Source organism: Microcaecilia unicolor, chromosome 5 (genome assembly GCF_901765095.1).
Source record: "Microcaecilia unicolor chromosome 5, aMicUni1.1, whole genome shotgun sequence".
Classification (NCBI taxonomy): Eukaryota; Metazoa; Chordata; class Amphibia; order Gymnophiona; family Siphonopidae; genus Microcaecilia; species Microcaecilia unicolor.
In genome coordinates this window covers 267899609-267925291 of record NC_044035.1, presented here as the reverse complement: position 1 = coordinate 267925291, position 25683 = coordinate 267899609, and the positions used below count along the sequence as shown (strand labels likewise).

Sequence of the window (25683 nt, the reverse complement as noted above, 5' to 3'; positions counted from 1 at the left end):
TCGACCTTAGAGCTGGTCGTTCCTGATTTTTTGCGATAATGGAAACCGAGAATGGCCATCTTAGAAACGACCAGATCCAAGCTATTTGGTCGTGGGAAGAGCCAGCATTCGTAGTGCAAAACCCACCAGAAACACACTGTACCCACATCTAGGTGCCCCCCTTCATCCCTAAGGGCTATGGTAGTGCTGTACAGTTGTGGGGAGTGGGTTTTGGGGGGCTCAGCACACAAGGTAAGGGAGTTATGCACTTGGGAGCTTTTTCTGAAGTCCACTGCAGTGCTCCCTATGGTGCCCGGTTGGTGTCCTGGCATGTCAGGGGGACAAGTGCACTACGAATGCTAGCTCCTCTCACGACCAAAGGGCTTGGATTTGGTCGTTTCTGAGATGGGCATCCTCGGTTTCCATTATCACCAAAAATCGGGGACGACCATCTCTAAGGTCGACCTAAATGTGGAGATTTGGGCGTCCTTGACCATATTATCGAAACGAAAGATGGCCACCCATCTTGTTTCGATAATACAGGTTTCCCTGCCCCTTCACAGGGACGTCCTGCGAGGACGCCCTCAGGAAAACTTGGGTGCCCTGTTCAATTATGCCCCTCCATCTCTGTTGAACTTGGACATCAAAGTTATAGCAAATATCTTAGCAGATAGATTGCAGATTATAGTTTTACACTTTTATTAAAAAGGGTGCACATTTATATTTATTAATGTAACCATTCAGTATTGTTCACTGTATCTTTGTATATTTTGATTTAAAGTAGACTCCTGATGAAGACATTTTAGCTGAAACACGGCCCGTGTTGAGTTCACTTGTCTGGGACTTGTTTATGCTGTATGTACAATAAAAAACAACATGGTTTACAACAGTATCATCTTGATGCTTCAGTTTCTTTCACTCCTGTGACTGCTTTTAGTTTGGTGGAAATCTTTAATTTTCTCCTTTGTTTTGGACTTTGCCTGGGCTCATCCATGTTGACCAGTCCGGTTTCATTTTAGGACAACAGGTGGGAGATAATGTGCAACGAACCTGGCACTTGATATGGGCGGGGGGGGGGGGGGGGGGTTCAACACTCCCAAGAAAAGGTAGTGTTAGCTATAGACACTGAAAAAGCAATTGATAGGGTGTGCTGGGCCTTCCTCTGGGCAGTAATAAAAAAGTGGGACTGGGAGATCACTTTTGCTCCTGGGTGCAAACATATTCTCTTCCAACAGCTCAAACACAAATAAATGGAATTACACAGTCTCTTTCCCAATTGATAGAGGAACATGGTAGGGGTGCCCTTTGTCACCCTTTTGTTTGCTTTGCCTATAGAACCCCTGGTGGCTCTGATCAGGGACAACCCAGATGTGCGAGGCATAATGGTGGGTGAAGAGGAGCACAAAATCGCTCTGTTCGCCAATGACATTCTTTTATATATTTGGCAGTAATCTTTTCGAGCTTTGGGATTATGGGAGATTGGCTGGATTTAAGGTCAACATGGACAAGTTGGAAATTTTATTACTACAAATGCAGAGGATGAGGCCCTCTTAGGAAGGTCTTTCTCATTTAGTGTGGTTCAAAACCATATCCGTTATTTAGGAATATTTCTGCCTAGAGTTCTTACACAACTCTATCAACGTAACTATTCAAAAATAATACGACATATAAAGGCAGATTTGAGTCATTGGAAAGGTCTTTGGTTGTCTTGGTGGGTGCAAATTGCGGTCCTAAAGATGAATATTCTGCCCCACTTATGGTTTTTGTTCCAGATTCTGCCAATACAAGTTCCTAGGAGGACCTTGCAAGGGCTATAGTGAGAATTTTCTATTTTTATTTGGTGGGGGGAGAGGTCTCCCCCAGCTTTTGAAAAATATTTTAATGGAGCAGGCAAGATCTTAGAGTCTCGGCAGTGCCTAATATTCAACGGTACTATTGGGCTGCACAACTGAGCCTCTTGCTAGACTGGGAGGTGGGAGAGGGCAAACATGTCACTAAGGAGGTCATTTACTTAGGTGCGCTGGCGTTTTTAGCACACGCTAAAAATAGGAACATGCTAAACACTAAAGATGCCAATGTAAACATGCAGGTCTGAGTCCAGGCTGCAAAAACAGCAGCTGCAGACGATGAGAGGCAATGTTGGATATTGTCTCAGTCAGAGGACTGAGAGGCATGCTGTGCAGGGGTGTATGGAGGGGGGGGGGGGGGGGGGGGGGGCAGCAAGGCATGTGGAATTGGTGCTGTGCTCTGAATAATGTGCTGTGGGAATGTGTGGCACAATTGGTCCTGCATCTGGTAGCACTGTAAACAGTGTAGCATTCAGCTTGCAGAACATGCAGGTCAGCATTCAGCAGCAAAATGTGTACAGCCAGAGACAGTACCACAGTCCATCAAGTTGGGACCAGTTTGCAGGACAGAAATTAACTGGGGCATAGGTGCCTACCTTCAAGAATCACCTAAATGTGTCCAATTTTGCAGTGTGTGCAAAACCACTTCCTTCCTCTGTTCAGGTATTTTATTGGGTTGGGGGGAGGGGTCAGGAGGTAATACATTTTGGCAATGACAACATATATGGTGCATCCTTGAAAAGCCTAAGACCCTCCTAGGTCAGTTTGTGCAGCCAGATTTAAATCACAGCAGAGTCACAGCAGTGTGCAGGGGTGGAATGGGCAAATTTTGTAAATGCAGGGAGAGGCAGGACTGGAAAACCGAGGGGAAAGAAAGAGTGTTCACAGGTGGAGAGTGATGGGGGGAGGGGAAGAGAGGCCTAAGGAAAGGACAGTAGGGCTTATGAATTTGGGCAAAGGTGATGAGAAGGATGGGTTGGCATTTTGGTGGTAAACTAGAAAGCAGGATTGGAAGGTGCAGAAAAAAAATGTCTTTGAGAAGAGATTGAAAGAAAATGTCCTTGAGAAGAGATTTAGGACTTAAAGCCTAAAGGGGATGCATTTGTGGAGAGACAGGAATTGGGGGACTGAGTGGAAAGAGATAAAGACCTTGGATGGTATGAACCAGGGAAGAGTGCTTAGTTTAGTTTATTAAAAATTTGATATACCGCCCTTTGCAAGGGTATCAAAGCGGTGTACAAAGCAAATTAAAAAACAGGTTGGAAAATAAGTAAAAATTGTAAACAGAAAAGAGGAAAGGACAGATCTGAGTGGAGGGCCAATGAGAGGGAATCCAAAGGGACAGGACCAGGTAGACGAAAGCAGATGGGGGACATAGTTTGACGCCAGAGGTGTTCTGAGTGACTTAGTTGGAACTTAAGTTTGAAATCAGCCCCATATCATATCTGTAGTTTGCATATGTAAATGAAAAGCTTTCTGTTTCACTAACTTGCACCGAGTAACTACATACGGCGTCTGGACTCTGAGTCTCCATTTTAGCTTTTGTTTGCACAATTGCTAACCTGTGGTCACTTATTCTGTATTTAATGAACACTGTTGGCCCTGTATTTGTATTTTATTTTAGGACTCAAGGGATTCCACTAGCATGCAGTTTTTGTGTAGAGGTTTTTTTTTTTCTATTTTCCAGTAAGTGTATTAAGAATGGGTGGAGAACAAGAAGAGTGGAAGTAGGAGCACAGCTAACCAATAGGAGAAGATTGTGTGCAGTTGCATATGTATGAGAGATCCAGTGTGAAAGTTATAAGGAGGCAGAGAGAGGAGAAAGCTGGAAGGTGTATCTATGTTGGGAGGGAGTCAGTAAAAAGAACAAAGAGTTAAGGAGGGTAGAGGTGACAGAACAGTGAGTGAGAGAGAGAGAGAGAGAGAGAGAGTGAGAGAGTGAGAGAGTGAGAGAGTGAGTGAGTGAGTGAGTGTGTGTGTGTGTGTGTGTGTGTGTGTGAGTGAGTGAGTGAGTGAGTGTGTGTGTGTGTGTGTGTGTGTGTGTGTGTGTGTGTGTGTGATACAAAAGCAAAAGGGTGTGAAGCCATTCAAAATATTAACATAGAAAAATACTTTACTTAAAACTTGTCACTCTTACTCAGAACCCCACAGTATAACGTTTTACAATTTTTAACAACATTTATGTTTTTTTGTGTGTCTATTTACTTAAATAGAAAGAAAAAGCCTCAGAGCTTGTCAAGCCAATGATTTATTAGCTTATCATTTGCTCAATATTTCATAATCATAGGCAGAAAAAACTTCCTTTAAAGTATTTTTGTATGCTGTCAAAACTGTGCAATTTTAAACTGAGATATACGAACACACATCCTCCATATATGAAGTACTTTCCTTGGATTCTATATAGCACGCCTAGAGAGCCATGCCAAAATCCAAGTGCATTCTATAACACGCATAACTTAATTGGCTTAACAAGCTAATCAGTGCTGATAACAGCTCTTAAGAAGTAATAATGAGCACTAATTGGCACTAATTAGAATTTACGTGCACAACTCACTAAGTGCGTTCTGTAACACGGTGCACCTAACTTCTAAAACACGCAGGCAATAAGGGGCATTGCTATGGGCATTTCATGTGCATTCCAAAATTTATACATGTAGTTATATAATATGGCCCAGTGAGCCTAAATCTACGTGCCAGGATTTACTCCATGTTTTCATTGGTGTAAATGGAGGAACACAATTTTAGACGCTGAGATATCAACTAAACGTATTCTATATACCACGCCTAAATCTAGGCACCGCTTGTAGAATTATGCTTAATCAGCACAGATTTCCGTGCCATTTTTTTTAGGTGCTATAAATCTCTCCCTTTATGTGCTGTTTCTCAAAGGTCCACCTCTGACGAAGGTGGCCATTGTTTTGTGGTAAAACTGCTGCTTCAGGGAGCCAGGACCTAAATACAATAAGGAGGGCATTAACATCAAAACCCTTCCAACTTTAACATGCATACCTTAAATGAAATGCGGGTTTATTTCCTTGGTGTGACTAGATGGTGCCATGGCTCTAAAAAAAAGACACTACTGGCTTAAAAATATCCAATCAGAACAAGGTTTTCATCTTCATTGTGATTGGTTCACTAAACAATCCATCTTTCACTCAAATAAAATGGTGCCATTCAATCACTCCATGGCTCTACAGCGCATAAAGTGAAAATCCATTCTTGCTCATATTGTACTGATCTCTTCTCACAATCTCCACCCCTAACAGAAAGAGGTATATGATCTAATACAAAAGAAGATAAAATCACTAAACAGATGATTATATTCAACGCATTTTACCAGTGGAGCTTCTGTTCTCAATTTCTTAAGACAGTTACAATGTTCATTCATTCGAATTTTAAATCTTCTTACATTGACACAAGATACAGTACATTATGTACTCTGAATCACAAGTAGTAGAATGTCTTAACTGATAATGTTACTGATCTACCAGATTCACAAAAACTGAAATCTCTAAAAGTATTATCACAGGTTTGGTGTCTTCTACATTCGAAATAACCTTTCTACAGTCCATGCGACTGCCATGGAATTTGTGTAACATTGCAGGACTCATATACTCTTTCAAATTATGTTCCCTCCGAGAAGCTCACATGCTTGTCTTTAAAACAAGGGAGAACAGTTAGCATCTTACAATGATGCTTAATACTGTATGACACAGGAGAACCATTAGCATATTTTAATGCACACACTAAATAATCATCATCATCCTTGGTAGACGTGTGATCTGTCTGAATTAACAATGTTCTGTCATTTTATAATGCCCTCTTATAGGCAGACTTCACTACTGACTTCGGATAATCTCTCTCCAACAATTTTGTTTTCAGAAATTTCACCTGCTACTTATATTCTTTTCTAGTAGAGCAAAGGAGTGTGGTAGCCGTGTTAGTCCACTCTTAAGGTTATCAATAGAAATCAAACAAAATAAAACATGGAAAAGAAAATAAGATGATACCTTTTTTATTGGACATAACTTAATACATTTCTTGATTAGCTTTCGAAGGTTGCCCTTCTTCCTCAGATTGGAAATAAGCAAATGTGCTAGCTGACAGTGAATATAAGTGAAAACATTCAAGCATTACTATGACAGTCTGACAGGGTGGGAGGAGGGGGGTGGGTAGGAAGTATGCATGGGGACATCAAAGCATATCATTGATATTCTAACAGGGTGGGTATGGATAGGTGAGGGGAGGGTGATCAACAGAGACATACAGCTTTATGGTTTATAATGGGCTAGGAACCCCAGATCCTTGTTAAGTCCTTTCTGTTGGGTGTTAAAATATTCAATCATTCTGACTTCAAAGGTCTTACGTTCTTGTATGGTTTTAAAGTTACCTTTGAGTATTCTCATTGTGAAGTCACTGGTACAGTGTCCTGGTCCTGTAAAATGTTGACCAACAGGCGTGGGAACTCTGCTGGCACCAGTATTGTTCATATGATGTCTATGTAAATTGAATCTTGTCTTAAGCATCTGGCCTGTTTCTGTTGCCTCCTGCCTCAAAACACCCAGGGAGAATCTGCTACAGTACAAAAAGAAAAAATCCACAGACAGAATCCCGCTTGTAGTGACATACAATCCAGAGCTGGAAAAACTGAGGAAAATCATAAGAGATCTACAACCTATACTCCAGGAGGATGAATTACTGAAAGAGATATTCCCATCCCCACCAGTACTGGCCTTCCGACAGCCACCCAATTTAAAACACAAGCTAATCAGAAGTAAACTTCCTTCACAGACTGAAAAGGAACAGAAGGGCACACTTCCCTGTAATTTATCCAGTTGCAAACTATGCCAAAATATTTCACAGGACCCCAAAGTCATCCACAAAGGAAAGATATTCAACATAAAGGGATCTTTCACTTGCTCATCTTCCAATGTGGTATATATCATTCAGTGTAAAAAATGTAACGAAGGATGCTATATTGGAGAAACAGGCCAGATGCTTAAGACAAGATTCAATTTACATAGACATCATATGAACAATACTGGTGCCAGCAGGGTTCCCACGCCTGTTGGTCAACATTTTACAGGACCAGGACACTGTACCAGTGACTTCACAGTGAGAATCCTCAAAGGTAACTTTAAAACCATACAAGAACGTAAGACCTTTGAAGTCAGAATGATTGACTATTTTAACACCCAACAGAAAGGACTTAACAAGGATCTGGGGTTCCTAGCCCATTATAAACCATAAAGCTGTATGTCTCTGTTGATCACCCTCCCCTCACCTATCCACACCCACCCTGTTAGAATATCAATGATATGCTTTGATGTCCCCATGCATACTTCCTACCCACCCCCCTCCTCCCACCCTGTCAGACTGTCATAGTAATGCTTGAATGTTTTCACTTATATACATTGTCAGCTAGCACATTTGCTTATTTCCGATCTGAGGAAGAAGGGCAACCTTCGAAAGCTAATCAAGAAATGTATTAAGTTATGTCCAATAAAAAAGGTATCATCTTATTTTCTTTTCCATGTTTTATTTTGTTTGATTTCTATTGATAACCTTAAGAGTGGACTAACACGGCTACCACACTCCTCTACTTAAGATGGAAGATACCGCATACAGCCGCATGAAAAAGCAAATGAACAAACTTTTGGAAAAAGAAACAAAAGTGAACAGTCATCTTTACTTTCTGACAATCTGCAAGAAGAATGACATCATTCCCAAAGGACTGAGGATCAAAAATCCTTTGGCTACTACTTACAATTCTGACTATGCAGAGAAACTCTGCAAACGCACTAGTCAGAAACTGAGAAATGAACTTATACATCAACTCTACAAGAAAAAAAGAATAATACAAACCCAAAGGGATGTAACCATGAGGAACATGGAGGAATTACATCCACACCTTGTGAACCAACTTAAAGAGGACCTACATAACATCCAAGGAGAAAAACAATACATTGCTATCCGCAAAAAGGAAATAAAGCTATATTCTCTTCTTCAAAATCAAAGAGAGAGAAACTGCTTATCCTTGAATAGCTATAACTCTGCAGAACCAACATCCCCAGACACCCTGGAGACACTTGGATACACAGCTGAGGCATGTGAAAATCAGAGCCCAAACAAACCAGGGAATACTGATCACACCTTTACAGATGCAAACCAAATGGGGATAATAAACCTCTCGAACCATCAATTATCACAGCATGAGGTCTCAGTGCTATCCAAAGGGCTCTCATTCTGCCCGTCCAGGGAACTAGATGTAATCCAACTATACTCAGACCTAGAGGAATTCTTTAGAAAAATGCGCCTTAAAACACATTTCTATAATAAAAGGACACCAAACAGACCGGAATACAGCCTTAAACAAAAGAACACTTATTTCACCCCACAGGAGGGACAAAACTACAAGCTGGATAATTACATAGAAAGTTTCAGAGATAGGGTGAAATCCCAACTTTCCAACAAACATAAGAGAATCCTGTACAATCTTACCCCACCAGAAAGAGCGGCCATAAGAACCCTACAAACTAACAAACGCATTATCATCAAACCCGCAGACAAAGGAGGCGCAGTGGTAATTATGGACATACAAAAATACAATGAAGAGGGGCACAGACAGCTCTCAGACAATAAATACTACAGGAAACTAACTGAGGACCCCACACAGGATTACACAAAACAGCTGAAAGACCTTATCAAAACATTTCCTACACAAGCGCAACCTCACCTGAAGAAACTCATACCAAATCAACCTTCCGTGGGCACATTTTACATGCTACCCAAGATCCACAAACCGGGAAACCCTGGCAGACCAATCATATCAGGTATTGGCACACTCACGGAAGAAATATCTGGATTCATAGAGGGAATTCTGAAACCTCTCGTACACAAAACTAACAGCTTCATACAAGACACCACAGACTTTCTGAATAAATTGAAAAATATCAAGCAACTACCACCTAACACCCTTCTGGTCACGATGGATGTAGAATCACTATACAGCAACATTCCACATGCGGATGGCATAGCTGCATGTGGAAGACTCCTAAAAAAATCCACACTGGACCATCAATTCTCACCAGAAACTATTACAAAATTAATCAAATTCATTTTAACTCACAACTACTTCCACTTTAACAATGATATCTATCTGCAAATAATGGGCACTGCGATGGGCACCAGGACAGCACCCCAATATGCCAACCTTTTTATGGCTGAGCTGGAAGAGACATTTCTGAATACACACCAGACCAAACCTCTAAAATACTACCGGTACATCGATGACATTTTTATGATTTGGACGGAGGGTGAAGAAACTCTGAAACAATTTTATTCTGCATTCAATACATACCATCCTACAATCAGATTCAAAATTGACTACTCCCCAGAAAAAGTCAATTTTTTGGACACCACGGTCTCAATCAGTGATGGCTGTATACAAACATCTATATACAAGAAACCCACAGACAGATGTAGCTACCTCCACAACTCCAGCTTCCATCCTACACATACAAAAAGATCCATCATTTACAGCCAAGCCACAAGATACCACCGTATCTGCTCTGACCCAGGGGACAGAGACAGACACCTTAAAACCTTGACTGAATCCTTCAAACAGAAGGGCTACAACCCCAAAATAATCTCCAAGAATATTGCCTCCTCCCTCAAAACACCCAGGGAGAATCTGCTACAGTACAAAAAGAAAAAATCCACAGACAGAATCCCGCTTGTAGTGACATACAATCCAGAGCTGGAAAAACTGAGGAAAATCATAAGAGATCTACAACCTATACTCCAGGAGGATGAATTACTGAAAGAGATATTCCCATCCCCACCAGTACTGGCCTTCCGACAGCCACCCAATTTAAAACACAAGCTAATCAGAAGTAAACTTCCTTCACAGACTGAAAAGGAACAGAAGGGCACACTTCCCTGTAATTTATCCAGTTGCAAACTATGCCAAAATATTTCACAGGACCCCAAAGTCATCCACAAAGGAAAGATATTCAACATAAAGGGATCTTTCACTTGCTCATCTTCCAATGTGGTATATATCACTCAGTGTAAAAAATGTAACGAAGGATGCTATATTGGAGAAACAGGCCAGATGCTTAAGACAAGATTCAATTTACATAGACATCATATGAACAATACTGGTGCCAGCAGGGTTCCCACGCCTGTTGGTCAACATTTTTACAGGACCAGGACACTGTACCAGTGACTTCACAGTGAGAATCCTCAAAGGTAACTTTAAAACCATACAAGAACATAAGACCTTTGAAGTCAGAATGATTGAATATTTTAACACCCAACAGAAAGGACTTAACAAGGATCTGGGGTTCCTAGCCCATTATAAACCATAAAGCTGTATGTCTCTGTTGATCACCCTCCCCTCACCTATCCACACCCACCCTGTTAGAATATCAATGATATGCTTTGATGTCCTCATGCATACTTCCTACCCACCCCCCTCCTCCCACCCTGTCAGACTGTCATAGTAATGCTTGAATGTTTTCACTTATATACACTGTCAGCTAGCACATTTGCTTATTTCCGATCTGAGGAAGAAGGGCAACCTTCGAAAGCTAATCAAGAAATGTATTAAGTTATGTCCAATAAAAAAGTTATCATCTTATTTTCTTTTCCATGTTTTATTTTGTTTGATTTCTATTGATAACCTAGTAGAGCAAATAACAGCGCTAGCGAAGAAATTGGGAGAAAAGTAAACTTCTCTTTAAAGACTTCAGATGACAACTTGAAAAATGTAAAAATGTATTTTAATCTGTTTTCTTCCCATATATTATGGTCTCAAAACTATTTGCTCGTTGTACTAAAATGTCTAAAAATAAAATGTATTCTTTATGATAGGCAATTGTGAATCTGAATTATTGAGTATTCAACCATTCAGAAAAGATATAGATGTTCTAATATACCACCACAACAAACACATCGATGAAACATACCCACATTTTGATGTTTGCTTGATAACTCATTGTTAAAAACCATTGTTTCTCATATGATGCCATAAAGAGATTTGTAACTGAAGTTATCAAGAGTGGCAATGGGGGCAACAATGACCATCTGTTGGTAAAAATGATTAACAGAAATTAATTTTCCATCATGGCAATGGTGGATAGTCGTACAATAAAAAATAAAGTAGGAACTCTGTGTGGTTGAGGACGATCATCCAGATAGTGTGACTGACTTGTAAAGCTTCCTATTGTGGTATCATTGAGTACAGTGACCATACATCCAGTATTAGTAACCATAAACTTGCAGAGTCTTCTAAATTGAGGTTAGTCAGTTTATTCATGAAATCAGTTGAATCCCAAAGAAATGAAAATGCTGACATACTGTAGGATGTAAAAAAACAACAAGGGTTCCAAAAGGGACCCTTTACTAGAAACAACTGGCTGACCCAGTGGATTATTTAAAGCTGTATGAATCTTTGGAAGCCAATATAAAACTGGAACAATAGGCTTCTCAACGTACAAAACTTTCTTTCACAAAAGGTAATATACCCTGCAGAAAACCTTTTTCCAGTAAATCTAATATCTGTTGTTGCAATCTATTTGTCGGGTCAATGTCCCAACAATCATAATCAGTTAAATTGGAAAGTTGTCTATCTGCCTTTTGAAGATAAATCAATGAAGGAAACCTGTAATTTAAGGAATGGAAAGAAACCTGTACTTCATTTAAGGAATGCAAGTTTGAAGATTTTGTTGAACTGTTTTGATATTAATGCCCACTGTATTGCTTTGTACATATTCGGTTCCAGGCTCCCTGAAACACTGTTTTATCACAACATTGGCTGCCATCATTAGAGGTGGACCCAGTGGCGTAGCCAGACAGCCAATTTTGGGTGGGCCTGAGCACAAAGTGGGTGGGCACAAAATTTTCTCTCTCCCCCCTCTCTCTAAAATTGGCTGTCTGGCTACGCCACTGCCCTGACCCCCCCAAACCACCGCTGCAGGTTTTTCCCCGCCCTTTCCCCAGCCACCACTGGCATGCTGAGGATATTTCTCTCCCCCCCCCCCCCCCCCCCCCGCCGCCTGCTGATCTCTTCCCCTAGGCACCACCTACCGGCATGCTGAAGGGCTTTTTTTCTCTTCCACCTCCCAGCCACCCGACCATCGGCACGCTGCAGGCCTTCTTTCCCTTCCCTCCCCCCTCCCCCTTCCATCTCCGTCGGGCAGCGCCAGCCTAACTACAGCAAAGCTGCACAGCACCGGGTCCGTCAGCATGCTGCCGCTACGCTCCTACCTTGTCATCTTTTGGCAGAGGTGTTAGTTCTGCAGCTTCTGCAGTGGATCCACATGGTGCCAGGGCTGTCTCTCTGTACGCTGCTGCTTCCTCTGCGCTGGCCCCGCCTCTTTAGAAAGAGTATCGGAGCTAGCTGCATTGCCTGGTCCGGGCTTTATGACAAGCCATATCTTTTTAGTTTACTTTGTCCAATTTTAAGTTTCTTTTATTTTCCGTCAACTAGGCTGCGTTTAGGCCTAGTCTCTGGTTGGGTCTTTCCCGCATTTTGTTTCCTGGTGCCTTGCCCCTTTTTTCAGGCACCATCACGGTTTTAATTTGGAATCAGAAGTTTTTCTGTCCATGTTCTCTAAAGCTCCCAGTGGCTTTAAGCGCTGTACCAGGTGCAAACGGACAATCAATGGCACAGACACCCGTTTCTTGGCGTCTTCAGTGTCCAGGGCTGAACCATAGCTCTACTGTGTCCTTTGTCTTCGTATGAAGAAAAGAACTCAGCTGTACAGATAAGCTCAATGAGAAAAGATTTTTGGAGACAAGTCTGGGTCCACGACGTCAGCATCGAGGTCCGAGGCATCGAAGACAGCATCAGAATCGGAAGCATCAGTCATGGCAGGCTCGGTCTCAGCCCTCTCACAAGGAGGTCTGACCAATACTGATGAGGAACGCTCATGGGAGTCAGAGGAGGATCCAAGATACTTTTCGGAGGATGAGTCCTATGGTATTCCCTTCTGAACCTTCCTCTCGAAAGGAGAAAGTCTCCTCCGAAGAGCCTTTCGTTTCCCTCTTTGTGAAGAAAATGGCTGATGCTATTTCATTACGTTTGGAAGTGGAAGATGAGCCCAGGGCTAAGATGCTCAAGGTCATGGACTACGAATCCCCTCCTAGGAAGGCTGTCACTATCCTTCTCCATAAGGTAAATGAGGAAGTCCTTCATAGCAACTGGTAGTCCCCTATGCCGGTCCCTGTCATGCCCAAGAAGTCTGACACCCAGTATTGGAACCAGTATCAGATCCACAGTACCTCTGGTTTGATAGGCCTCAGCAGCCTCACAATTCCATGGTGGTGGATTTCGATCTCAAGAGAGCCAGGAGTTGTAGAGACTATGCCTTAGCATCCCCAGGCAGAGAAGCTAGAACCTTGGACTCTTTTAGGAGGAAGATGTTCCAGGCCTCAATGCTCATGTCCCGTATACAATCGTACCAGGTCTTTACAAGTGTCGACTTGCAGGACTCATCAGACTCTCTCCCACTGGAGAAGGTTGAGTCAGCATGCCAGTTGGCCAAGCAGCAGAAGGCATGTCAAAACTTCTTGGACAGGGGTGCCTATGACACTTTTGACGTGGCTTCTAGGATCCCTCCTCAAAGTATAGCAATGGGAGAGGTTCCGCGGGATTGGAGACGAGCGAATGTGGTCCCTCTTCACAAAAGTGGGGACAGGGAAGAAGTGGGAAACTACAGACTGGTAAGTCTCATGTCGGTGGTAGGAAAAATAAAGGAGTCGCTGCTGAAAGAAAGGATAGTTAACTTTCTAGAAACCAATGGATTACAGGACCAGAGGCAACAGGCTTTACCAAAGGAAAATCCTGCCAAACGAATCTTATTGCGTTCTTTGACTGGGTGACCAAAGAACTGGATGAAGGACGTGCGCTAGATGTAATCTACTTAGATTTTAGCAAAGCTTTTGATATGGTCCCCCGCAGAAGACTCATGAATAAGCTGAAAGGGCTGAACTTAGGACCGAAAGTGGTGAACTAGGTAGAAAACTGGTTGACCGATAGGTGGCAGACGGTGGTGGTAAATGGAATCCGCTCAAAGGAAAGGAAGGTGAGCAGTGGAGTTCCTCAGGGGTCGGTGCTGGGGCCTATTCTGTTTAATATATTTGTGGGTGATATTGCTGAAGGGTTGGAAGGAAAGGTTTGCCTTTTTGCGGATGACACGAAAATAGCCAATACAGTGGATACCCTGGAGGGAGTAAAAACGATGAGAAGGGATCTCCGAATGTTAGAAGAATGGTCGAGGGTCTGGCAGTTAAAATTTAATGCACTTGGGGTGCAGAAACCCGAAAGAGAGATAGACGGCAAGGCAGTAGAACTAAAGGACATGAATTGAGGTTGAAGGGGGGCAGACTCAGGACTAATGTCAGGAAGTATTTTTTCACAGAGAGGGTGGTGGATATGTGGAATTCCCTCCCACGGGAGGTGGTGGAGATGAAAACAGTAATGGAATTCAAACGTTCATGGGATACACACAAAGGAATCCTGTTTAGAAGGAATGGTTCAGTGGAATCTTAGCGGAGATTGGGTGGCGACGCCGGGTAATTGGGAAACAAAACGGGAGCTGGGAAGACATCTGCGATCTATGCCCTGATCGTGACTGAATAGATATGGATGGGCTTGAGTGTAAATTTTAAGGGGCTTCGAAGTTAGCTTCAGAACTTAGTACAAGAAGAGTGCTGGGCAGACTTCTATAGTCTGTGCCCTGAGAAAGGCAAGGACAAATCAAACTCGGGTATACATATAAAGTATCACATACCATGTAAATGAGTTTATCTTGTTGGGCAGACTGGATGGACCGTACAGGTCTTTATCTGCTGTCATTTACTATGTTATAAATATAGAATGCACATTAAATAAACACAGGCTGCACAGAACATCCTCCGCAGGCCACAAGTTTGACAGACCTGGTGTCAATAGTAACACACTAACAAGCAAGTCAAAATTTGTTTTCAAGTTCACAAAACCAAAATTGAGAGACAACGCCAAAATTGGAGGTTTTCAGTACTCGTGAAGACCAACAAAAACCCTGAAATGTGCTACTGCGCTTAAATCAATAGAAAGTCCCTATTAACTTTACTTTTAAGAACAATACTTTTAATCTTGCCTGCATTGTTTGCTTGATATTCCCAATGGAGGTTTCAGGGAGGCAGGGGCATTAAGTGATGCAACAGCCACTTTGCAGCTGTTTTTCAATCTATGAGCAACTTATAATAGGATGGCTCTGTGTGGAAGGATTATAACAATTCATAGTGCTCAATTCTTCTCATTTTATAAACAGAAAATATGATCTTGAAACAAATCCCTTACCGACAGTCAAAGAGGTCACTCTCAGCTGCATATAGTTATGAGATGAAATATTGCACAAGTAATCCCCGCTGTCTGAAATTGTAAGATTATTTAGGATTATGGGAAAGTCCGTTTGACGGTTTTTTACTGGACACCGAGAAACTCTAGGGTCTTCTAGAATGTCAGTCATGTTGTCAAATAAAGCCAAACGTTTTCCTGCCACTGACCAAGCAGCACGGACATTTCTGAAGTTTAAACTATATGGAAAATCACATGGAAGTATAGCTTCATTCCCTTCTACTTTGTGGAGAGGATCTAAAAAAAAAAAAAAAAAAAGAGAGAGGCAATTAATGGAAAATTATACAGCAAACTACATAGTGATCCACAGTGGAAACTACACAAAGATTTCAAATGATAATTAAAAATGTGGCCCAACTCCTTGAGAAGTAACATTTTAATGTTAAAATCTCAAACCATATTCATAATGGCAATTTTATAAACTAGGTGATCCACAGCTACATGTGTGTTACACACATGAAGGTTTAGAATACTAGCATATATGTGAATGTGTGCACATATGCATGCATATGACAGTATGCCACCTCTGCACTATTCAGTAAATATGCAACAATCTTATACAACATATATTTGCAAGGGAACATAAGAATAACCAAAGTGGGTCAGACCAATGGTCCATGTAGCCCAGTATCCTGTTTCCAACAGTAGCCAAACCAGGTCACAAGTGACTGGCAGAAACCCAATAAATACTTATTTATTTAGATTTTGCTCACACCTGTTTTGGCAGTAGCTCAGCCCCTGTTGGGTTTACAGTGGAGGAGGGTTTGATGACCTGCCAAAGATCACATGCAGCAGCTGTGGGATTTGAACCAGACTCCTCTGGAGGTCAAGCCTGACAATCTAACTACTAAGCTACTTCTCCATATAAACGGGCAACATAGACTTACACACATAACTTAGCACTCTATGGCTGGTATAACTGCGGATGTCCAAATGTTGGGCAGGTCAATACTCTATAATGAAACCTAGGCACTTAGGTTCTTTTATAGAATAGCATCCTACCACCCACCCTTGGAGTGCCTAAATGGAAGCATTCAGTTATAGAATTGCTCCCAGTGTCTCTTCTTATGCAGCAATATATATTTGCATTAGACAAAAAACCTGAATTTGGTTTTCTATTTTTGCAGTTTTCTACATTTTTTGTATGTGCTTTTTGGCTCACCACCGAAGACAACTAGAAAACTTATTCAACCTAAGATATGCTGTTGATCCACTTCAAATTTCATGTGATAGAACCAACACTTTTTAATAAACTACTAAAGAAAACAAGTTATCATTTACAAGTTCAACTTCACAAAATGCAATTGTTTTGAGTTAGTAATTGAAACTTGCATTATAGGTTTTCAAGTAGCTTCTGTGTATGCATTTAATAACAGAGGTGGTTTTCACATAATGCAAAGGGAAACCAATTTGCAGCCTAACCTTTGATAGCTTAACAGCTTGAAAATGGATGCATCCATCTAAGTCTAAAGAAATTGAAAAGCCAAATTTCTAACCACCACCTGGACTGATGGATTTCCAATTTCCTTGTCTCCCCTGAGCTGAACAGCAGGCCAGATGGACGAAGGATGAATAACCTTCATACAATCATACAAACATTTTCCTAAATACAGGAGTACATTTCCCAAGGTATAATCAGGATCCATGTGTATAAACATCAGGGCCTATACAGGCAGAACAGCCAAAGTAGCACAATTGCATTTCCAAGTGCCTGAAAAGTATGTGTATTCTTTTGGCTGCATAAAAAGAGCATCATGGTAAGTATTTCAATCTGAAACATGTATACATTTCTTTAAATGTGTGTACCGTATGCCTTCATTCAGAATGCTTAAGTGTACCTTAGGTATTTTTGACTGCATAACAAACTGATCTGAGAAAACAAGAAGGCAAATGGTCTACTAGATCCAACTTGGAACAGAGAGAGAAGCAGACCTTGTGAAGAAAAAAAAGACAGTCTTTATTGGTTCATCAAATGCTCCCAGAATTCACAAACAGGTGCCCAACATGGACATGTTTCACTAAACTCTGGCTGTGTCAGGGGCAAAGAAAACTGAAAACATTTTAAAAATTTTAAGATACGTGGAGGGGCATAATCGAACAGGGCACCCAAGTTTTCCTGGAGTCGTCCTTGCAGGATGGCTCCATAAAGGGGTGGGGAACCCGTAATATCGAAACAAGATGGGTGTCCATCTTTCATTTCAATAATACGGTCGGGGACGCCCAAATCTCAACATTTAGGTCAAACTTAGAGATGATTGTCCCCGGTTTTCGGCGGTAATGGAAACCGAGGACGCCCATCTCAGAAACAACCAAATCCAAGCCATTTGGTCGTGGGAGGAGCCAGCATTCGTAGTGCATTGGTCCCCCTCACATGCCAGGACACCATCCGGGCACCCTAGGGGGCACTGCAGTGGACTTCACAAATTGCTCCCAGGTGCACAGCTCCCTTACCTTGGGTGCTGAGCCCCACAAACCCTCCCAAAAAACCCACTCCTCACAACTGTACACCACTACCATAGCCCTAAGGGTTGAAGGGGGGCACCTGCATGTGGTTACAGTGGGTTTGTGGTGGGTTTTGAAGGGCTCACATTTACCACCACAAGTGTAACAGGTAGGGGGGGATAGGCCTGGGTCCGCCTGCCTGAAGTGCACTGCACCCACTAAAACTGCTCCAGGGACCTGCATACTGCTGTCATGGAGCTGGGTATGACATTTGAGGCTGGCAAAAAAAATTTTAGAAGTCTTTTTTAGGGTGGGAGGGGGTTGGTGACCACTGGGGGGGAGTAAGGGGAGGTCATCCCCGATTCCCTCCAGTGGTCATCTGGTCAGTTTGGGCACCTTTTTGAGGCTTGGTCGCAAGAAAAAATGGACCAAGTAAAGTTGGCCAAGTGCTCGTCGAGGACGCCCTTCTTTTTTCCATTATCTGCCGAGGACGCCCATGTGTTAAGCACGCCCCAGTCCCACCTTCGCTACGCTGCCGATACGTCCCCGTGCACTTTGGTTGTCTCCGCAACGGAAAGCAGTTGAAGGCGCCCAAAATTGGCTTTTGATTATGCCGATTTGGGCGACCCTGAGAGAAGGACAACCATCTCCCAATTTGTGTCGGAAGATGGGCGCCCTTCTGTTTCGAAAATAAGCCTGATAATCAAATAAATGCAAACACCAAAATCTATTTAAAAACACATGCAATTTTCATAAAGGCAACAGTGAAAAGAAGAGAATAACTTACCCAGCTTGTGCTTAACCTTAAACTTAACCAAGACTGGTAACAACTAACAAAGAAATTATTATACATGTACAACATAACTATTGCATATAAGGTAGGCTGGCATAAGTACATAACTAATACCACACTGGGAAAAGACCAAGGGTCCATCGAGCCCAGCATCCTGTCCACGACAGCGGCAAATCCAGGCCAAGGGCACCTGGCAAGCTTCCCAAACGTACAAACATTCTATACATGTTATTCCTGGAATTGTGGATTTTTCCCAAGTCCATTTAGTAGTGGTTTATGGACTTGTCCTTTAGGAAACCGTCTAACCCCTTTTTAAACTCTGCTAAGCTAACCGCCTTCACCACGTTCTCCGGCAACGAATTCCAGAGTTTAATTACGCGTTGGGTGAAGAAAAATGTTCTCTGATTTGTTTTAAATTTACTACACTGTAGTTTCATCGCATGCCCCCTAGTCCTAGTATTTTTGGAAAGCGTAAACAGACGCTTCACATCCACCTGTTCCACTCCACTCAATATTTTATATACCTCTATCATGTCTCCCCTCAGCCGTCTCTTCTCCAAGCTGAAAAGCCCTAGCCTCCTTAGTCTTTCTTCATAGGGAAGTCGTTCCATCCCCGCTATCATTTTTGTCGCCCTTCGCTGCACCTTTTCCAATTCTACTATATTTTTCTTGAGATGCGGCGACCAGAATTGAACACAGTACTAAAGGTGCGATCTCACCATGGAGCGATACAACGGCATTATAACATCCTCACACCTGTTTTCCATACCTTTCTTAATAATATCCAACATTCTATTCGCTTTCCTAGCCACAGCAGCACGCTGAGCAGAAGGTTTCAGTGTATTATTGACGACGACACCCAGATCCCTTTCTTGGTCCGTAACTCCTAACGTGGAACCTTGCATGACATAGCCATAATTCGGGTTCTTTTTTCCCAAATGCATCGCTTTGCACTTGCTCACATTAAACGTCATCTGCCATTTAGCCGCCCAGTCTCCCAGTCTTGTAAGGTCCTCTTGTAATTTTTCACAATCCTGTCGCGAGAACGACTTTGAATAACTTTGTGTCATCAGCAAATTTAATTACCTCGCTAGTTACTCCCATCTCTAAATCATTTATAAATATATTAAAAAGCAGCGGTCCTAGCACAGACCCCTGAGGAACCCCACTAACTACCCTTCTCCATTGTGAATCCTGTCCATTTAACCCCACTCTTTGTTTCCTATCCTTCAACCAGTTTTTAATCCACAATAGGACATTTCCTCCTATCCCAAGACCCTCTAATTTCCTCTGGAGCCTTTCATGAGGTACCTTGTCAAACGCTTTTTGAAAATCCAGATACACGATATCAACCAGCTCCCCTTTGTCCACATGTTTGTTTACTCCTTCAAAGAATTGAAGTAAATTGGTCAGGCAAGATTTCCTCACACAAAAGCCATGCTGACATAGTTGGTCTCAGTAATCCATGTCCTTGGATGTGCTCTGTAATTTTGTTTTTGATAATAGCCTCTACCATTTTCTCCAGCACTGACGTCAGACTCACTGATCTATAATTTCCCGGATCTCCCCTGGAACCTTTTTTAAAAATCAGCATTACATTGGCCACCCTCCAATCTTCCAATACCACGCTTGATCTTAAGGATAAATTGCATATCACTAGCAGTAGCTCCGCAAGCTCATTTTTCAGTTCTATCAGTACTCTAGGATAAATACCATCCGGTCCAGGAGATTTGCTACTCTTCAGTTTGCTGAACTGCCCCATTACGTCCTCCAGGTTTACCGTGAAGTCAGTAAGTTTCTCCGCTAGGGAGCACAGAAGCTGTTACAGGAGTGACAGTTTTTTTCCCGCCTAAGCTGTGAGGCAATCTTTAGTCTCAGCTAGGGAGCACAAAGGTAAACATCTCTGTCCTCAGGACCTGTTCAAGGCTTGTGAGCAGTTAATTTCCTGAAGCTTGCCAGGCGCTACCCAGGTAAACAGTTTTAATATTGATCCTTCAGTTACCTGTTACTTTTCCATCTGTTTATATGACTCACTGTTCTAATTATGAGACAAACCTTATTAGCTTATTGGCTCTGTTGTCCTGGACCGACTAAGAATCCTGGTGGTTTGTGTGTTGGGTTTGTGGGTGCTATCTAGGAATGGTGGGACCCTTGAGAGTGTGGCCCCAGTAATCACTGGGAAATAACTTCAGAGTGGGAGACTTGCCCAGAGACAAGTGAGATACAGTCGGTGGGAGGAGGGTGCTAGTGTAGAGCATAAGCGGTAGGTACAGGCGGACCTGAGCAATGCTGGGGACAGACTCTCCAGGTGGCCGCAGGGTTAGCACTAGGCAGATGCTAGGTGTTACATGATAGACCTAAACAGGGTGAACAGGCAAGAAGGATGGGAGGTGGAGCCAAGCTCCAAGCTCAACCAAGTACAGTCCTGAGACTGTGACCTGGGAGCAGCCGTTAAGCCTCGACTATGCAGTACGGCTGAAGCCAGCAGAGTGGGGAGCTAGACCAGGGACTGGGCACCACAGCACAACCTACCACCTGTTGGAAGATAGAGAAAAATACTGGATTGTTTCAGAGAGCACGACAGATTATAACTGGTGATGTCACTGGTTGAGCTCAGTTTTCCCTACCTCCATCTGCTGGTGGGAAGGGTAACATCTGCTGGTTCAGAACAGTGTAAGCTAATGCTAAGAAACAAGCTTTACATGTAAGAAAAGTTTTAAGAAAGATACCCCATTTGTGGCAAATATGTAACAGAGAATGCGTGTATTTTTGAAAGCTATAAAGCAAACTTATTCACAGCAGTTCCAGAGTAATAACTTGCTTGTAGAATTTGTGAAAACTGGGAGGGAAAAGCAGAACAGCATTCTAAATCCACTTGCTTTTTAATAAAAAGCACAAATGTATAAGTGTACTTTGTATTTAGCTCTTGCCATTGTGAAGCAACTGTCTAAAAGATTACTGGAAAGTCCCACTGTAATGCAAATGCAGGAAGCAAGAATGTTGAAGAAGACTTTGAAAAAATAATCTCTTCCAAGCATTCTGAGAGTCTGATTTTCTTTTTAAAAAACGGAACTCTTAAAAAGGAAAGAGATCAAGAAAATATGGCAGAAAGACACAGAAGTACTATCATATTGGGTGCCAAAGGCTCAATTTAAAACAGGAATTTTCAAGCACACCGTGATAGGAAGGAAGCTCTCTTTGTTGTGAAGCCATTAAGGCAAGCATTAGTAGTAGATCTGAGAGATAAAATCATACTCCACATGCCCTGGCTTTGAAACGAGGTTCATTACTGTCACAGTATACCCAAAATTAATCCATTTGGGGACATTACCCACAGAAAGAGATGCTTTAAGTTTATGAAAATGTAATCATACATTGTTAAATCATTAAGATTTCATCAGCTGATGATTCTTGTGCCCCCTTTCCCAAGCTCTGTGGACAAGATACTACGGAAGTTTGAAACCCACCTGTCATAGCCCAGTTACCTTGCCACTTGAGATTTGGAACTGAATTATGAATCAAACACTGCACTTGGTTCGAGTCTGAGATGTTTAATTCACTGATCACAGACATTAATCCGTCAGTCTCTACTTCTGTCCTATTAGTTTCATTAATGAAGCCACTGGCATCAGACCACGTTATACTTGGCAAAGGACGGACACCCCATGCAGCACATTCTAATCTGCTTGTTGAGCCCCGTCTATAGCTCAGGGAAAATGCTGCAAAGGAAAGAAAAGTAAATTTACTATCTGCAAGAACTGCTCCATAAAAACATTCATGTCAGTACTTACTATTACTGGCTTTTAAAGTTTGCTAGAAAGGTGATGTAATACTGATAACCCTTTGTTTTTTGAAACTTAAACCAATTACTTGTTAAAGAACACGGCTTTGCTGTAAATTAATAGACTTTCAGGCTCATTTTCAAAGCACTTAGCCTCCCAAAGTTCCATAGAAACCTATGGAACTTAGCCTCCCAAAGTGCTTTGAAAATATGCCTCATTGCGATTTAATATTATAGATCACTGGGTGTGGTGAGTAGCCTTAGGCAGCAAGGTCTTTCTGGATGGAAGTCCCCGTCTGGGAGATAAACTGAATAGCTTCTAGAATCTCCTTCAACATATGTTTTTCTTGGAACTGGAGTCAAGTGTTCCACTTCTATATAAAATTCTTAGTTTCATTTTCTTTCCACCATCTAGCAGAAGATGCGATGAGAGCCTTTCAGGTAACCAGTGCACTAAAAAACTGCCACACAACTTTTTCGGACAGTGTCCATGTATAATGCCGAAGATACTTACCTGTAGTAGGTATTCGAGGACAGGAGGACATTCATTCTCACATGTGGGTGGCATCATCCACGTCGCCCGGTGCAGAGCACTTTTAAAGTGTATATTTCTTTAAAAGCACTCACTAGCGTCCCCACTGCGCATGCACGAGTGCCTTCTCACCTGCCGAAAGAGCGCAGGACCTGTAGTAGAGTACAACAGCATGGAAAACAATTAAAAAGGAAGGAGGGAGGGTATGTCAGAATGAATGGCCTGCTGTCTTCGGAGAACACCTGCTATAGATAAGCATTTTCATTTTCTCCGACATAAGTAATGCCACACTGGGAAAAGACCAAGGGTCCATCGAGCCCAGCATCCTGTCCACGACAGCAGCCAATCCAGGCCAAGGGCACCTGGCAAGCTTCCCAAATGTACAAACATTCTATACATGTTATTCCTGGAATTGTGGATTTTTCCCAAGTCCATTTAGTAGTCCATTTAGGAAACCGTCAACCCCTTTTTAAACTCTGTCAAGCTAACCGCCTTCACCACGTTCTCCGGCAACGAATTCCAGAGTTTAATTATGCGTTGGGTGAAGAAAAATGTTCTCCGATTTGTTTTAAATTTACTACACTGTAGTTTCATCGCATGTCCCCTAGTCCTAGTATTTTTGGACAGCGTGAACAGACGCTTCACATCCACCTGTTCCACTCCACTCATTATTTTATATACCTCTATCATGACTCCCCTCAGCCGTCTCTTCTCCAAGCTGAAAAGCCTTAGCCTCCTTAGTCTTTCTTCATAAGAATAAGCAGGCCATATTCTCACATGTGGTAATCCCTAGCTACCAGGCTCACCAAAAACAATAGGTCAACTGAAACTCACAACTGTAAGTTCAAAAAGTTTAATTAACCTGAAACTATATACAAATTGTGTGAGCGCAGCCCAGAATAGAACAATATGAGCTTTCTCTTCACACTTCTGTAATTTTCCGTGGGGCGTTTTGAGTTCTCCGCCTACTACTACTTAACATTTCTAGAGCGCTACTAGGGTTACGCAGCGCTGTACAGTTTAACAAAGAAAGACAGTCCCTGCTCGAAGGAGCTTACAATCTAAAGGATTCTCCAGGTATCCTGCTCAAGGCAGTAGTGAGATGTGCATATGTGGCCTGAAGACCACTTTGCAGCTTGCAAATTTCTTCAATGGAGACTGATCTCAAGTGGGCTACAGACACATCCATGGCTCTGATACTATGACCCTTGACACGACCCTCAAGAGTCAGCCCGGCCTGGGTTTAAGTGAAAGAAATGTAATCTGCCAGTCAATTAGAGATTGTGCGTTTTCCGATGGTGACCCCCATCCTATTAAGATCAAAAGAAACAAAAAGCTAGATGGTCTGCCTGTAGGGCCTAGTCCGCTCCAAGTAAAAGGCCAATGCTCGCTTGCAGTCCAATGTGTGAAGTGTGCTTTCTTTTGATTGATTTTTTTTATGTGAGAATAAACCTGCAGTTTGGATACACATTTGGTCTACCCCCCTACTTCTCTTTTTTTGTACATTGTGTGATTTATTTTTATTATTATTTTTTTATTTGTTACATTTGTATCCCACATTTTCCCACCTATTTGCAGGCTCAATATGGCTTACATAGTGCCGGAGAGCTGTTTGCAGACTCTGGAGTAAACAAATACAAGGTGATATTGTGGTAGGATAAGGTTCATGTGGTAGGACCACATAAAGGAATCGTACAACGGGAGAGTTGTGTAATGACCATTACGAACTTTAATGTTGTTGTGTCGCAGAGATCAGGCATTTATGTTGGGTCGGTAGGGTATGCCTTTTTAAACAGGTGGGTTTTAACTGTTTTTCTGACGTGTGAGTGGTCGTATGTAGTTTTCAAGTCTTTTGGTAGTGCGTTCCACAGTTGTAGGGGGATACATCTTTTTTTTGTTGCAGTGTACTTTTGCCGGGATGGGCATAAGGTTTGTTAAAGAATGTTGGAAGAATGAATGACTGGTTCAGATAGAACTCTGACACCATCACCATCCTATTAAGATCAAAAGAAACAAACAGCTGGGTAGACTGTTTGTAGGGCTTAGGCCGCTCCAAGTAAAAGGCCAATGCTCACTTGCAGTCCAATGTGTGCACTGTGCGTTCACCAGGATGGGCATGAGGTTTGTTAAAGAATGTTGGAAGAATGAATGACTGGTTCAGATAGAACTCTGACACCACCACCATCCTATTAAGATCAAAAGAAACAAACAGCTGGGTAGACTGTTTGTAGGGCTTAGGCCGCTCCAAGTAAAAGGCCAATGCTCACTTGCAGTCCCAATGTGTGCAGTGTGTGTTCACCAGGATGGGCATGAGGTTTGTTAAAGAATGTTGGAAGAACGAATGACTGGTTCAGATGGAACTCTGACACCACCTTAGGCAGAACTTAGGGTGTGTGCAGAGAACTACTCTGTTGTGATGAAATTTGGTATAAGGTGGATCCACTACTACGGCCTGAAGCTCACTGATCTTACGAGGTGAAATATCAGCTAACAAAAACAGGACCGTCCAGGTCAAGTACTTCATATGACAAGAATCAAGTGGTTCAAAAGGAGCTTCATTAGCTGGGTGAGGACAACGTTGAGGTCCCATAACACAAGTGGAGGTCTGACAGGGGGCTCTGTCAAAAGCAAAACCTCTCATGAAGCGAACTAGAGGTCGTCTAGAGATGGGCTTAACTTCTACACGGTGATGGTAAGCACTAACTGCACTGAAGTGAACACTTACAGAATTGGTCTTGAGACCAGACTCGAAGAGATGCAGGGAAACCAGGTCAATAAATCTTATTAGACAGACAAGGCACTGAAAACACTAGAGGACTCAAAGATGAAGCACTGAATGGAATGCGAGGCTAGAATATCAAGAGAAGGTGGCATCTGACATCAGTCCTCCTCCTCCTCCTC

At 42.3% G+C, this 25683-nt stretch overlaps 1 protein-coding gene across 2 annotated transcripts in view; it reads right to left on the bottom strand.

Moving 5' to 3' along the window:
• HHLA2 (HERV-H LTR-associating 2) overlaps window positions 1-25683 on the bottom strand; it is a 129616-nt gene that overhangs the window by 37201 nt on the left and 66732 nt on the right. For both annotated transcript variants that reach the window (XM_030204173.1, XM_030204175.1), the window contains exons 4-5: window positions 21937-22188; window positions 15178-15471 (exon numbers count right to left, since the gene is read on the bottom strand). In XM_030204173.1, the coding sequence (XP_030060033.1) occupies window positions 15178-15471; window positions 21937-22188 (546 nt within the window). The remainder of the gene's footprint in view (window positions 1-15177; window positions 15472-21936; window positions 22189-25683) is intronic.